We start from the raw sequence: 14904 nt of genomic DNA, 5'->3' as shown, positions 1-14904 counted from the left end.
ATTATGTTCATGGTTGATTCAGTCCTTCTCTCATCTTTACATGTTATAGTTTTTTATTTACCCATCTTGGTCCTGATAAGCAATGACATTCCGGTTTGTGTCCAATTTTTCCTGTTGTGGAAAATGTCTGTTTTGAATCTGTCTTTAGTCTAATAACACACTTATTCCTTCTCTTCTCTTGCCACAAGGAGTTACAGGTAACTATGTGGATCAGTAAGCTTCATAGAAGTCATTTTTTTTCTGCCATGCCCTGGTGTCTTTCTGTGTTTGATTTTTATTTATTTATTTTGTGGCTATGCTCAATTACATTTTTTTTTTATATTCAGCATTCCAAACAAAGGAGCTGGGAAATTCATGTCTTCTGAATTCATGAATTCATGTCTTTTCATGTTGTGAAATGTGTATTGTCTGTTTGTGTCATGTTGGTTGGGCTGAGTGATATGAGAACATTGAATATCATAGTATTTTAAAGTTTTGTGTGTGTGTGTGTGTGTGTGTGTTTGTACACATATGTATATATATATCAATATATACATATCAATGACAGTACGGAAAACCATGTGTTCCACGTGAGGTGTGAATATAATTTTGACCAATTCGAGATTTTATGTGGACATCTTTCTTGGAGATTTTCTTATAACTGCATACCTTTTCCTTCTTGACTTTTTAGTTCCTTTTTAATTAATTAGACTTGCTGGTTTTTAAGTAATGTTTTGCTCAGAACTCATTAGTTTCCCATCATTTCTAGACATTGAAGTAAATGTACTTGAAAAATTGGAAAAGAAAAAGTTACAAAACATTTTACCTGACCTTAAGCCGTGTCTGGATGTAGATGTAGACTGTGTACTGCAGTATGATATTTAAAAAGACAATGTTTATGTGGTTATACTTTGACTATATCAACTACATATTATCCAGCCCTGTTCTTGTGCCTAGTTTTATTTTGTAAAATGTGCCCTGGACTCTGGTGATTTAAAGACTGTCTCATCATTGTTCATTCTATTGTCCTGCAGGGGGAGAGCATGGACAACTTCAACTGGGGGGTGCGTCGTCGCTCCCTGGAGAGCATGGACAAAGGGGACACACCGTCTTTGCAAGAGTGTCAGTTCACAGGGAGCACACCGAGCCTCAACCTTACCAACCACGAGGACACGGACGAATCGTCTGAGGAGGAGGTACTGAGCGCTAGCCAGATTCTCACCTGCTCTGGCCTTGTAAGTTTCACTCTGATCAGGTCCCCCCAAATTCCTCCAACCGACCCATCATGCTCCTCATCATGCTCCTCCTCATGCCAGCCTGCTGGCATGCTGTGCGCGTATGAGTGTGTACTGAGCTGGAGCTGTTGCCAGTGTGGGCAGGGGTTAGATGCTTGCTTCTTGGCTGGTGGATGACCTTTTGAACCACAGCCCAGCCCTGCTACCTCCTCTTACTGGCTAAATACTATTGCCCTTTCTTAGAATTCTTTTTATCTGTCCATCGGGTAAGTACAATGCAGAAAAATGAATAAATTAGTTAAAATCAACTCCAGATAATTCAATATGTTTTAACAACTGAAGAGAAACAAATCTATTCAAAAGGAATTTGCTTCTGACATAAAATTAGGAACATTAAAACCTTCAACATTAAATTTTAGAATTTAAGATTACTAGCATGCTCATGCTTTGGTGCCACGGTTTGCCATTGTACGCAAATCAGTCCTAAAGCTAGTCCCAAAGCCGCCATGCCATAAATAGAAATGCTTTACCTCTTTCTAATGGGAATGGTTTCTTTTTTCACTTCTGCTTTGTTCTGGATCTTGGTGTTGCACAGTGAGAGAATGAGCTTTTACCTTTCTCAGACATTTGCCCCCAAATTGTCTGTAGTCATCCAGCGTTTTATTGCATCATTTATTGGCACAAAGGTATGATTATCTATTTGATACCATTATCATGATTGTTTTCCCCCTGAAGATCTGTCAAAATGATGAGTTAACTAAGTGGATGACTAATATGACTAAACATGCTCTGCTTGATGCAACCACAACACAATTGTTCTTTGCTATGCTACATACAGTAACACGGCCGAGTATTATTAAAATGCTGACTCTGCAAATGGTGTTATGAGTGCTATGAAAAGCTTTAATCTGTGTGGCAGTATTTCATGACATTCACAGTCCTCAACAGCCAATGACAAACTACGTTGGTTCGAAACTACAACTTGAATACAATAATAGTGCACTTGTCAATACTATGACATTATTGTCCATCAAAAATGCAATACAGTCCAAACAGTAATACTGGACCAGATTGAGGCAAATGATGTATAACAAATGGCAGCAAAATTCTGTATAAACTACCTTCTAACAGTTCTTTTAGTTTTTACATGTTTATATTCAGATAATTCAAAAAAATTCCTGTAAGGTTCAGTTGTTTATATTGTTATATAGGCATCAGTCCTCGGTAAAGTTTCAAAGATACCATTTGCATGTGTATATTAGGGCATACCAAAATGCAAAAAGAATGCTTAAATGTATTTCTGATTGGATTAAATGTCCTCTAATTATTCAAAGCTATACTGTATAAATAAGCAAGTATTGAAATTCCACAAGATGAACAGCTCAAGATGAAGTCTCTTCACTTCAGTATGACCTCCATACTGAGTTTGTGATTGAGGGTGACCTCATTTCACCTGTATATGCTGAATAATTGACCACGATTGGCTTCAACGATAATGATGTCACCGGCCCTCTTGTGTGAAACATTACATCATTATTCTGTACAGTACAGCCAAAACATTCCCACATAAGATCAAGAAGGATACTCAGTTATTTTAATTTTAAGGATTTGATCAAATGTTTGTCAGTAGAAAATCTAATTAGTCCTGTGTGATGTTTCATCTCCAGCTCAACAGTGACTCAGCCACAGATGACACTGCATCCAACCATGTTGACTCTCTGCAGCAGTCCCAAGAATCGTCAAACAGTGCCCTAACTGAAGAGACAACTTTGCTCCCCTCGCTGCCCTCCCTCCCTCGCCTAGATAGCCCCATGTTGGAGATGGCCCACTCAGACAGCACCAGCAGCCAGCTACCTGAGGTGCGATCAATCAGGGTCAACAATAAATTGTGGTGCTCTGGTGACTTCTAGCTCCTTCTTCTTTCTGGTCTGCTTTTTTTCTTCTCTTGCTGACTTTTTCAACTTTTGTTATTTAGACAGCAGATTTAGTTCCTGGGTGTCTAAATGTAGTTCTGGTACTCTGTCTGCCTGCTGTTGGGTCTAGACATTGTGCATTGCCATTGTGACTTCTCTAATTTCCTCCTCTGCCTGTTGCTTTGCTGATTATTTGGGCAGAGGGCCAACATGTGCTCCTTTTTTGATGGTTGTGCAATTTGGGGCTTGGTTATTTGATTTTGGGTAAAGATAAAACAAATGGCCACCTCAGGTCAGCTGTTACTGCTTCAATAACACAACAGCTGAACTCTCAAACTAAAACCTCCAATTAAAACTTACGGACTCCAGCTCCTTAATCCTCGACAGACTATTGCGTGAGTATTCAATATGCAGTTTACCGAAAACCCTTCAATTTGTTTCCATATTAACATGCCTTACACTTAACTGTGATTAAGAGCTTTTCATTCTTCCTACAACTAACATGTATCATTTTTACTAAAAAGGTAAGTATAATTTGTTTTACATTTGTAATATCATTTCTATTGGTTTACCATTTAAAGAACGTCACCATCACATACATTGTGTTTTCGTTTGTAAATTAATTTCCAATGGCTATTTCTACCCCTTGGATTGAATGCAACTTTCTAGCAACTCAATCTCGCCCAGTGGTCTCAATATCATCCCAAGGACATCTCCCCCATCACTGCACCAGCTCTTAGTGTAATGAGCCCTAGATAAAACCATCAATACTCTTACTCATTCCCTCCAGGATGGCCATGTCCACTTCTAAAAGCTTTCAGTAATATAACTGCTGTCTGTGATGATCTGGCTTCTTGCCACACTCTGTTTTGTGAATACATTACATTGAAAAGGAAAATAAGAGAATACCAGGCAAACATTTTTTTTAATAAGAACCCCCTTTCATTCATCTTACAATGACTCTGAAGAGTCTTGTTTACTGCTACATGGTGAGTTTGTCATATCATCTTAGAATTGATCATTAATTTGCAGTTATGGATTATGCATCACAAATCTGTTGTATAGAAGTAACATGTCAGAATATGCACCTCATTAATCTGCTGTCCTGACAGCCTTATCCTCTGCTGTTTCAACATGTTGCTTCTAGTTTATTTGTTCTGGGCTGAGGTTTAATGGCATTTCAGTGACCGATTGTTATTGGTTCATGTTACTGATTTATTTTTTTTCCTTCGATTTGTCATGAGACTCAATGTCTTAAACAGAGCTACTTCGAAGGAATAGGACATGAAAAGATTGCTTACTTTAAAGTTCCTTTGGTATAATAAGAACTAATGTTTTTTTTTGTTTGTTTTTCCAATTTTAGGGTAAAGCAAATAAATTGACAGGTGGAATTCCCGATTGTATTTACCATGTACTATGAATGGATGATGTGTCAGGCTGCACCTGAAGTCTGTCTCTTGCTTATATTTAAGGATGCTGTTGGCACGACGGCAGCAGATGAGCTGAGCAGCAGTGTGAGCGAAGATACGGGGTTCTGCAGCGCACCCCCCCTGCCCTCTGACCCGCCAGAGCTCTGTGACCTCTCTGACTCGCAGGAACCTCGTAATATTTCCCAGGAGTCCCAGGATGCTCCGGATGACATGGAACCGGCCCGCCCTCCCCCGCCAGCAATTGTCACTCCTCCAGGGTCCCTCTGTGAGGAAGAGCCCCAAACAGTCCTCCCTTTATCTCTTCCCCTGCCGCTGCCAACAGAGCAAGAGCCAAAGCAAGATCCAAATCCAGACCCTGACAGCACCTGTGGCTCTGTGTGGGAGGAAGATGTGACCCAAGCCCTGAGGGAGCTGGATGAGCGGTGTGAAGAGGAAGAGGCTGACTATTCTGGAATGTCTAGGTGCGTTGCTCCAGACTTTATTTGTGACCACAAACAAAGAATTGCAGTTTTTAACACTAGACACTGGCAATGTTCTCATTACCATTTGAGATGACTTGGGATGCTGCCTCTTGGTTTTGTGGAGGAGAGTCTCTTCTGAGATGTCACGACCTGGAAAACTTGACGCATGTTATAGAGAGGCCAAAATACATCCAGTATGAGGATGAAAACTCAGCATTTTGTGTGTCTAACCCACAGACATATTGTGCTGGTAGTTCTTTTATTTGCTCTACTATTTTATCAACAATGCTGAAATGAATCGATATTTTAATTCCATCCCTTGTTGGTTTGAAAGTAATACACAGAATACAGGTCCACCTACTTTTGTTTTAACAATGCATTGTTTAAACAGAATAATTTAAATTCTACTATGTGTTGTGATTGTTGCCTGATGTATTCCAAAACTATTTCCAAAGATCAAAGATCATTGTGCCATCCTTAAAGCAGGGGAAAGTGTGAGTGTGTTGGGATTTTAATTATTTATTGATTGATCGATTGATTGAATGGGTATGATGTCAGTATTATGTTACATTTTTTCTTGGTATAATCATGCCTCATTTACATGTCTGTGCATTAGAGCACAATATGTGAGTGCTTGAACCAGCATGATCTAATTTGCCATGTCCCATAATGGCATCTGGTTCCTCAAGAGATGTCAGCCATTTTTGTTCCATGAAGTCGCTGCCCCTTTCTGATCACTTTCAAGAGCCAGTAGTAGCTTGAAGGACCCACAGCTCAGGTCCAAGATTGTTTAGGGGAACCTCCTAACTGCAATTTTTGATTCATATCGGCTTCTATCTAAAGCTTTGATGATACTGTAGGTGAGTGTTGAACATTTAATCATCAGCAGGCCAAGGGGTTTTGCTCTCTGGCTCATCATCTTAAGGAAATTGCTATTTTTCAATGGAAGGGCGGATATGCCTGATATGGACATCTAAAATATAAATCGCTAACTAGTTCAGATTGCTTCTTGATTGCAGATATTCAATGAATTGAGGCCATCTATGTATTGAAAGTTGGATTCTTGGTGACTGAAAGATATTTCCATTGTTCTTACTGTACCTGAGAAGGGGAAAGGCTTGTGACGTTTCGTTGGGTAGTCATTTCCCTGGCATGGCTCCCGCTGGCCTTGAACAGTTATGGTTGGACAGTGAGTAGGCTGGCCACAGTCCACTTTTTAAAATTCTCTTTTCAAGGTGGACTGAAACAGCTTGAAGGACAGTAGTCTAATCATGGTCCCATCCTCCCATGGAGCAACATAAAAGAGCCATATACTCAGACAGACATACACACTTCATCAAGCGTCTGCTAGCACATATTTTTATACTTGTGCTCTGTCACTAAACTGCAGTAGACTGATAGGCAAGTGTGTGAGCAGGATGTTCTCTGAGTGAACAGTTGGACAGGTTTTTATCTGTGTGGATATCTGTGAGTGGGAGTAAAAACTCTCCTGCTGTGAGAGTGAGAGCTGGCTCTGTTGTGTAGAAGTGTGTGTGTGTGTATGTGTGTGTGTGTGCACACAGAGCTCTCTGCAGTCCTGTGTGGGATGGAAGAGCAGTGCTCTAGCGCCGATAGCAGTTGCAGCACAGCCGTGCTGCAGACAAGGGGAGAGAGTACAGGAAGGGGAAGCAATACTTGGGATGAGGATGAGGACAGAGACCGTGTCTGCTTCAGCGTTTGGCAGCGCAGGCTTTAGATACTTATATTCTGTCTGCTTCTTCAGGCTTTTTGGTCCAACAGGCCTGTGAGTATCTGTGCGTGTGTGTGTGTATGTGCGTGAATAGAGATGAAAAGAGATCATAGCCGAATGCTAAAATGCTAATAGCTGGTATGTTGTTAAAGGTAGCAGACCACTATAGTAGGTCAAAATACTGCAGCAAAATTTTCTGCAACCAGGAAGGCAAAAGGGCTACTCGCAGTGAATGCGTATGTTTACATGTATCCCTCAGTAAAGTCTTAGGGGAGTGGGAAACATGTCAAACTGTAGCTCATTGGCTCCCGTTTGTGCTTCAGTCAAGATGAAGGTGACGCAGACTGCTTCCCGGAGATTCAGGCCTCTCCGCCCCCTTCACCCTTCCTCTCTGCCATCCTGGCTGCTTTCCAGCCTGTTACCTATGACAATGAAGAAGATGCTTGGCGTTGCCATGTCAACCAGATGTTGTCAGATACAGATGGTTCCTCTGCTGTTTACACGTTCCACGTGTTCTCTCGACTGTTTCAGGTAATAGCTGTGATGTTTTTTTTAATTTTATTTTTTTATTTTTTGTGTTTCACATCTATGATTTTGTACCATTGTATCTTGAACAAAAACTTGCAATATTGTTTATTTTTTTGTTTGATACAGAGTATTCAAAGGAAATTTGGTTCCATCACACATGCGTCTGTGCACTTTCTCGGGGAAAGGCTCCAGCGAATGGGTAATCAGTTCTTGAGCTCCCTAGAAGTCATGACATCACGTTCACAATGCCCTACTGTGCTGTTGGATGCAGAAACGGTGAGGCTGCTCTGTATGGATGGATGGATTCAATCATTTAAATGACACATTTTTTTTGTACTTTAAAATAATTTTTGAATACAATTTATGTCTTATGATTTACTGCACATTTATGGAATGTTGTTAGTTACTGACAGTCTTGTCTTTTCATTCAAGTTGGTTTCCTGTGGACTACTAGAGACGCTAAAGTTTAGTGTACTGGAGTTACAGGAACACCTTGACACCTACAATGCTAAAAGAGAAGCAGCAGAGCTTGTAAGTCAACAAATGTTATTCCCTTTATTTGCCTTCTGATTCTGTCTGAATCTTACCCCTCAAAACACAGTACTACACCTCAACCATTATGGTTAAAACTGCAATAGCTGCACTTTCTGTGTTCGGATGTCTGTGTGCAGCCAAAGAACTGCTTTATAATAGTATCTCATCTCAAGGAGGTATAGCTTATTTTGTATTGCAGCCTTAGAGACCAGCAGGATATGCGGACTAATAGCTGATGAATTTAAAGATAAGCTCCACTCTGCCTAATCGGTTGGGCAGACATTGAATCAGTGTTTGTTACGAGAAGATTTTGCTGTCGTTTGTGCCTGCATCACTAGTGACTTCCCCCCGCTGAAAGGATAAAAATAACCCCCTGCACTCCTAAATCAGTTATAGAATGCCAGGCAGTAGGAGCTGTGTTCGGTGGGAGGCGGCACGGGGGAGGGGAATAAAGAGATGAGATTGCAGAGGGTTCTGGGATGCAGGGGTGCTAATTGAATGAGACAGTAATGTTCCCTGGAGGGTTAGATACTTTACCATTCCCTTGAACAGACCTTCTATAATTTGCTAAGTACAACGCTCTTATTAAATCTCCTACCCGATCAACCTCTGTTATATACACACAAAGTTACAAGCTCTGAAAGAAAAAAGCCTGTGTGTATTTCTTGTTAACAGTCTTTGCTCCTTTTACTAATCCCTGGTTCCCCTTTACCTGTAGTGGCTGGAGAACTGCAGGAAAACATTTGGGGACAAAGATAGCTGTCAGCGACTTAACACTCATGCACAGGTAGGAATGAACTACGTTCTATCCCTGAGACTGTTTGTTTGCAATAAGAATTGAGCGATGTAATCGTGAGACTTTAAAACCCCTCTATGAAGGCTTCGCCTCACTAGCTTTCATTTAACTATGCCTCTTATGCAAAGCCATTGCCTGGCATTTACAAAATCCACACTAAAATGACCCTTTTAATAGATCGGAAATGGAAAAGTTAAAAAATTAGCATGGTGACTTGTTTCCTATTTTGACCTCAGTCTCTCTTAGTCTTTGCATGATCTCTTACTTCAAGTGCCAGAATTATCAATTCTTGGGCATCTCTCCACTCACAGCTTCTCTCTGATCCCGCGGTTTGGGGAAAAGACTTAAGCTAGATTCTGAAATGCTGTTTCAGTCACAAGTGCAGTGCATTCAGAGGACTTTACTCCAGTCTGCTTTCTCCCTCTATAGCCTCAGACTGTATCACGCCTTCCTTCATCATACTTGCTGTTATTCAGTCTCTCAGAGTTCAGGTCTCTGTTACTGATAAAGCCTTGCTGACCTGTGAAAGGATCATTAAAGTATGGCCCTGTGCCTGCCAGGTCACTGTGTCTCCACTGCCAAGTAAAGCTAACTAATTATTGGTCTTTCTCTCCTTCTGTTTTTGTTGTTTTTTGTGACCTGCTCACCTTCTTGCTTAGCAAATGGAAAATCTAGCAGTAAGTGGTTCTCATATTACAGACTCTTAATAATCATGACATCGGATAAAACCACTGACCATCTCATATCCGTACATACGTGCAGTGCTGACGTCAGACTGTTCTGCCATAAACCCCACCCACCTCTGAATCTCTGTCTATACCTTGATTGCGCACGTAACCCAGCTCTACGTCCCCACCTCGATCAGACTGCATCGTATCACGTCATATGCTTTGATTTATTTATTGTTTTGCTACGCCCTGACTTGATAATGCACATTTTAACATCTCTACTGATAACCGGTTCTCCCTGCATATGGACAGTGTTAAACAGCCTAGAGCTACTTAGCTGTCAGGGTGCCACCCGCAGGATGAGAAGGAATGGGTGGAGAGGTCATATTTCATCAATTTTACTTTCATCTTGCATGTGTGTTTTTCCATCCTCATGTCTCTTTTTTTCCCCCAATGACCCTCTTGTTTTCTGGAATATAGTCATTTCTTGTAGTATCTTTTTTTGTTTTGGTCACTTATCTCAAAAGCTGCTGACCACGAACCCCAAGGAGTGTCATCGAAGATAGCAATGAATAGTTTTCCAATCGGGTTCTCCACGACTAATTCCATCAGCAATAGACTCTCACAGTTGAACTGGAGGGCACTTTGCTCCAGGCCCTCTTAACCCCTTCACCTATTCCCATGTCTCTAACCCAGGATGCCCATCTGTCTAATCCAATTATGATCAATGTTTTCAGTGCACAGAAGGTCAATATACTTGGGCTTCACCCTATTCTTCTCTGTCTCTGTAGGAACTGGAATTGTGTCGCAGGCTCTATAAGTTGCACTTTCAGTTGCTGCTGCTCTTTCAGGCCTACTGTAAGCTCATCACCAGGGTGGACACCATCAAGAGAGAGGCAGAGGTAAGAACTAAACAGAGAACTTGTTTCTTTTCCTGCAAATGGGTTCAGTGTGTGGTAATTATGCTTTAGTTTAAATCTAAAAAGCAATGTTATGTTTGAGGCAGACAAGTTTAATTTGATATTGTAAATATTAAACTTTGAATTCATCAACCCAGATTGACCGGCCCCTCTCCACATTGCCATGTATTTTGAGTGGATATTAGTGTGCATATTTCTCCAAAGTCAGTTGTCATTACCACTATCTCAAAAACGTATGCCAGCTGCGGAACCAAACATGAATCACTGTGTCGGATTTAAGCTCACACCGATTTGTCGTTGCTTTTGCAGATTTTCTGTAAATTTAAACTCTGCATTTCCACCTGCAGAGAAACATTATATTACATTATATGGGCTGTCACACTGTCCCTCAACACTTGCTCTTTGTCAACCATATATTGTATGTGGATCCATGCAGCTATAAATGAAAACATGACCTTGCAGTAGTATTCACTGCGAACTTAAAAAGGGTTCTAGTGAGGGATCTTTGAGGCACAGGGTTGTTAAAACCGTCACCGAGTCTCTCTTGCCGTTAACTGCTATCTGGGCTGCATCTCGATGGAGCTTTAATTGGATTTAAGAATTAAATGAAATTCAATTATTTCTCATGTAGAGTGACAGGGCCAGCTATTCCACTTCATATTTAATCTGGATGTTTATTCTGCTGAACCTTTATAGATTTTTCGCATGTGTACTTGGACAAATATTTGATGCCCCTGTCTCTATCCCTGTTACCTAGGTGACCAACATGTCTGAAGAGCTCACCATTTTAGAAAGCTGTTTGAAGGAGGCAGAGTCAGGAAGTGACAGTCAGGAGGATGTGTGTATGTCAGACACTGCCCAGACCAACACGGAGACAGCCATCCAGTCACTGATAGAAACCCTGAGAGCAAGAGACTTTTACTCAGCCCTCACACAAGTCAAAGTCTTCAGGTAAAATTTACAAAACACAAATCAACTTCTTAGTCACTTGCATTTCTTTAAATTCGCTCCTCTGCTGACTAACTTGGCGAGATTTAGTGTGTTTTATAGTAATAAAAATGCAAAGTTTTTCTGTTTTTTTTTTTATTAAACTTTTAGACACTGCTGGAAACAATTTTAATTATTCACCATCTGTCAGTCACACACCGCAGGTTACGTAACAATTGCCAGGCTTGTTTTTTTCCCCCAGGCTTGATCATAAAAAAAAAAAAAAAACAGGCCGTTATGAGACATGTTAGTAAATTCACAAGAGTGGCAGGTGAGGTGTTGTCAAGAATGATAACATTATTAACTACATAAATACATGTTCTTGCATAAATACATTAATATATCAAATTTCACAGTCAAAATTTGAGTTAGACAAATAAGAGCATGAATAAATAGCTGCATTTGCAAGTCTTAACAATTCGTATGAAGTAACAATCTCCAAAGATCAAGCTTTTACATGCCTATAACTCAAAATCACCAGTTACATTTGGATCGATCAGTGACAATTGTGTGATCCTTGCATGCTGATTGTCAATAAAACGTTCTTCATGTACTCAGTAAGCACCTCGAACATGAAGTTGGAGCGAGTCTCTTTTTCATTCGTCAGATATGGTGTGTATAGAAATGCTTTTGACGTTACCAAGAGATCACAAAAATTCATAATAAGAAATAATCATCAATCCAACATTCTGATGATAATGATGTAATATTATGCCAGAATTGGAATCGAATGGTACTTTGCGCTACCTAGAGATTACAAGATTGCCTGTTGTGTATACATTTTTTTAATGCTGATAAAATATTACATACATGAAATAATACAATTTCTTGAAAAAACGAGCATGATTCCCATCCCTACAACAAGGAGTGTTTTTTCTGTGTGTGTGTGTTTTCTAACCATGACTGTTTTTCTTTTTCTTTTAATTCTACAGGTCATTGTGGCCCAATGACATCTTCGGCAACGAGACGGATAATGCAGTCCAGACCCTTCTGCATATCTACTTCCGTCACCAAACGTTGGGCCAGACAGGCTGCCTGGCAGTAGTGGGCCCAAGCAGGGACCTCTCTCAAGCCAGCACCCGTCTCATGGAGCTCAATCTGCAGATTCGTGAGGCTCTGAGTCAGGCTCAGGCATGTCAGACACACAATACCATGATCAGCACAGGATTGTGAGCCTGAGTTATTGGCGGCCGAGAGCCTGCGGACTGAACAATAACACCCCTCCGTGTAGACCTCGCAGAGTGAGGGGCATCGGAGGGGGATGAGAGAGACTCCACCTATAAAGGGCTAAAGGATGTGTGGGAATAACTGTGACTCTTTAATATATATTATTACATGTATGAATGCTTAAAGCTACTATTTTTCCCAGATTAAGCCAACTTGCAGAATTCAGTTGCAATAAGTCATGCAGTGGTGTGACTGGGGAAAAAATAAGAGAAGGCCGCATTGGGATGGCAACTTTAATCCTTTTTTTTTTGTTTTGTTTTTTCTTTTTGTTTCTTTTACTTTTTTTCTTGCCGGCTCTGGCCTGAAGGGCCAATCATACCGAGGTGGGCTCCTCAGGTTCCAGACTGATGGATGGTGTTCAAGCATGCAACTCAGTCCAGAGGAGGTGTTGTATGTGCGATGGCACGACATCAAAATTCATAAGCAAATGCAGAAAAATGTTTAAAATATTTCAAAAGCATGCTTGAAAGAGAAAAGCACTGCAAGAATATTTTTTGAGAAATGTATTTTTTATTAGAGCTAACATCCTAGGTTGTAAATGTTAGGATATATAACATGTAATTTTAACCCTGTGGGAAGTGTTTTTCCTCAGGAAATGTAAAAAGAGAAATATATATCTGTTTATCGATCTGCTTTGAGCGGAGCATCCCCTTCAACAGGTCTTCACGCAAAACTCACTCTTTAACCAAATAAGTAGCTGCCTTGAGACTCTTGACTGAGTGATATATATTGGATATTCTGGTATATATGCTCATATAAAAATGCATATAGTTGCACACAAGTGCAAACTGGCTACAATTCATTATGGAAACATAAATTATTTTACTCTGTATATATTTTAGAAAATGTATAGTGTAAAACCGGTATTTTTCCCTTGTACTTTTGTGTAATGCACTGTTCATCCGTATAGGATGTTATGTATAAAGCTAATGTGATGAGAGAAAGCCAAAACCAGATTTGATTCACTTATAATCTGCGCCACTGTTTCTTTTTTTTTTTTTTTGTGTGTTTTCATTGAATCACCCAAACTTCAGAATTTCCCAAAAGCTGCCTTGGTTGTTGGTTGTGGCTTTGCAAAGACTGGTCCAGCACTTACTTGGGACTAGCTACCCTTTTCAGCTGTTAAAAAAGATGTGGTGATGGGATGAGGGATCTAATGTAGCCTCCACTTCCTGTTTTCCCAAACCAGTCCAGCCAGTTGCATGCATTCCCTTTCTCCACTGTGATCTTTTTTTTGCTATTATGGCGCCCCAGCAAAGGCACCACTCAAAGCCTGATGAAGGGGAGACTAAACTTTGTCCGTGTAGGTTGATATTGCCGAGCAGCGCTCCGATGACGGTTTTCTGATAAGGGCTGTCGTCGGAGCTGCACTGTGCTTTCAGAATGGCACTACTTGCTGCTGTGACTACAGGACATGAACCTTTACCTGAATGCTTTCTGGAAATCCTGTCATGGCACATTGTAACAGTCACTGTACTCATTCCTTAGAGAGGGCCCCCCCTGCTTGTCTGGTACATTTTGAATGCTGTTCTTATTTAATTTACCTGGGGGATCTTTTAATTTAGAGGTGCATTATACATTTTTGTGTTCACTCATATACCAGCCTTCTTTCTGGATAAATAAACCCTAATCATACCGTAAACGCATTATCTGATCTTAATTTGTGTGGCACTTACTAAAACGGAAGACTCAAGGTGCTTTTCCAAAACACGATGTGCTGCAGTGGTGACTTCGTGTTTCGGGAATAAAAGTATTAAGTCATTAAGGAGAAAAATTGTCCACAACAATTATACTGAGTATTTTCAGCCCAGTAATATTTGATTTACAAATTTTGGAAGCTATTTAAACAGTCACCAACTCACTGGTCTAGCGTACAACCTCCACATAACTTGTAGCTTTAAGAATTGATATTTTTGTGCAAGCAACAATGCCACAGAGCATGCAAACTCATATCAATCCAGTACTAGTCAATATCAAGCTGATTTGACAGATGGACACTTTATCCAGCTATTCAAGAAGTTAAAACTGAAAGCCAGGTATACAGAGAAAGGGTTAAAGGTCAGTTCATATGTAGGCTGTGTGCAAAACAGTCAAGGCGGGATGCGAGAACATTAATTTAAAATCACCTTTTGATTGTTGAAAGAGCTTTACCACAGAAACACAATCTATGCAGGGTTCTTTTCCAGCTGGCAGTGGATCATAGGGCCTCAGACCTCCATGCACTCATCTCACCGATGGAGGATTGAAGTCCTAAATTAACCTCCTGCAGGTTTTATGACAAAGCAAATCATGCCAACAGCACACAACTGTCCCAGTTGGAACAGCCTTCTTGTTTTGGCTGTGTGATGTTTACAACGGTTGAACTCAGTAACCTTTGTCATCTGCAGTGCTCTTTATCAAAGAGATAAGAGTATACAATTCTGTCTCCCGTCTACATTTCAGACACCGATGTAAGATTTCACATTTAATAACGATGCGGTGTCCAATATTGATATTC

At 40.5% G+C, this 14904-nt stretch overlaps 1 protein-coding gene across 9 annotated transcripts in view; it reads left to right on the top strand.

Moving 5' to 3' along the window:
- Positions 1–14049, top strand: part of fryl (furry homolog, like) — a 66973-nt gene extending 52924 nt beyond the window's left edge. For 8 of the 9 annotated variants that reach the window (XM_086162339.1, XM_086162338.1, XM_086162334.1 and 5 more), the window contains 11 exons: positions 1014–1214; positions 2882–3073; positions 4600–5018; positions 7071–7278; positions 7402–7551; positions 7708–7806; positions 8528–8596; positions 9265–9282; positions 10065–10175; positions 10951–11144; positions 12113–14049. In XM_086162339.1, coding sequence (XP_086018465.1) covers positions 1014–1214; positions 2882–3073; positions 4600–5018; positions 7071–7278; positions 7402–7551; positions 7708–7806; positions 8528–8596; positions 9265–9282; positions 10065–10175; positions 10951–11144; positions 12113–12353 — 1902 coding nt within the window. In that variant the 3' untranslated portion in view covers positions 12354–14049. The remainder of the gene's footprint in view (positions 1–1013; positions 1215–2881; positions 3074–4599; positions 5019–7070; positions 7279–7401; positions 7552–7707; positions 7807–8527; positions 8597–9264; positions 9283–10064; positions 10176–10950; positions 11145–12112) is intronic. The other variant, XM_086162341.1, reaches the window with a different exon arrangement.
- Positions 14050–14904: the final 855 nt, after the last annotated feature.

Source organism: Fistularia commersonii, chromosome 16 (assembly GCF_037954325.1).
Source record: "Fistularia commersonii isolate RoL2024-O1a breed Wild chromosome 16, RoL_Fcom_v1.0, whole genome shotgun sequence".
Classification (NCBI taxonomy): domain Eukaryota; kingdom Metazoa; phylum Chordata; class Actinopteri; order Syngnathiformes; family Fistulariidae; genus Fistularia; species Fistularia commersonii.
This window is presented reverse-complemented; position numbering and strand designations above follow the sequence as displayed.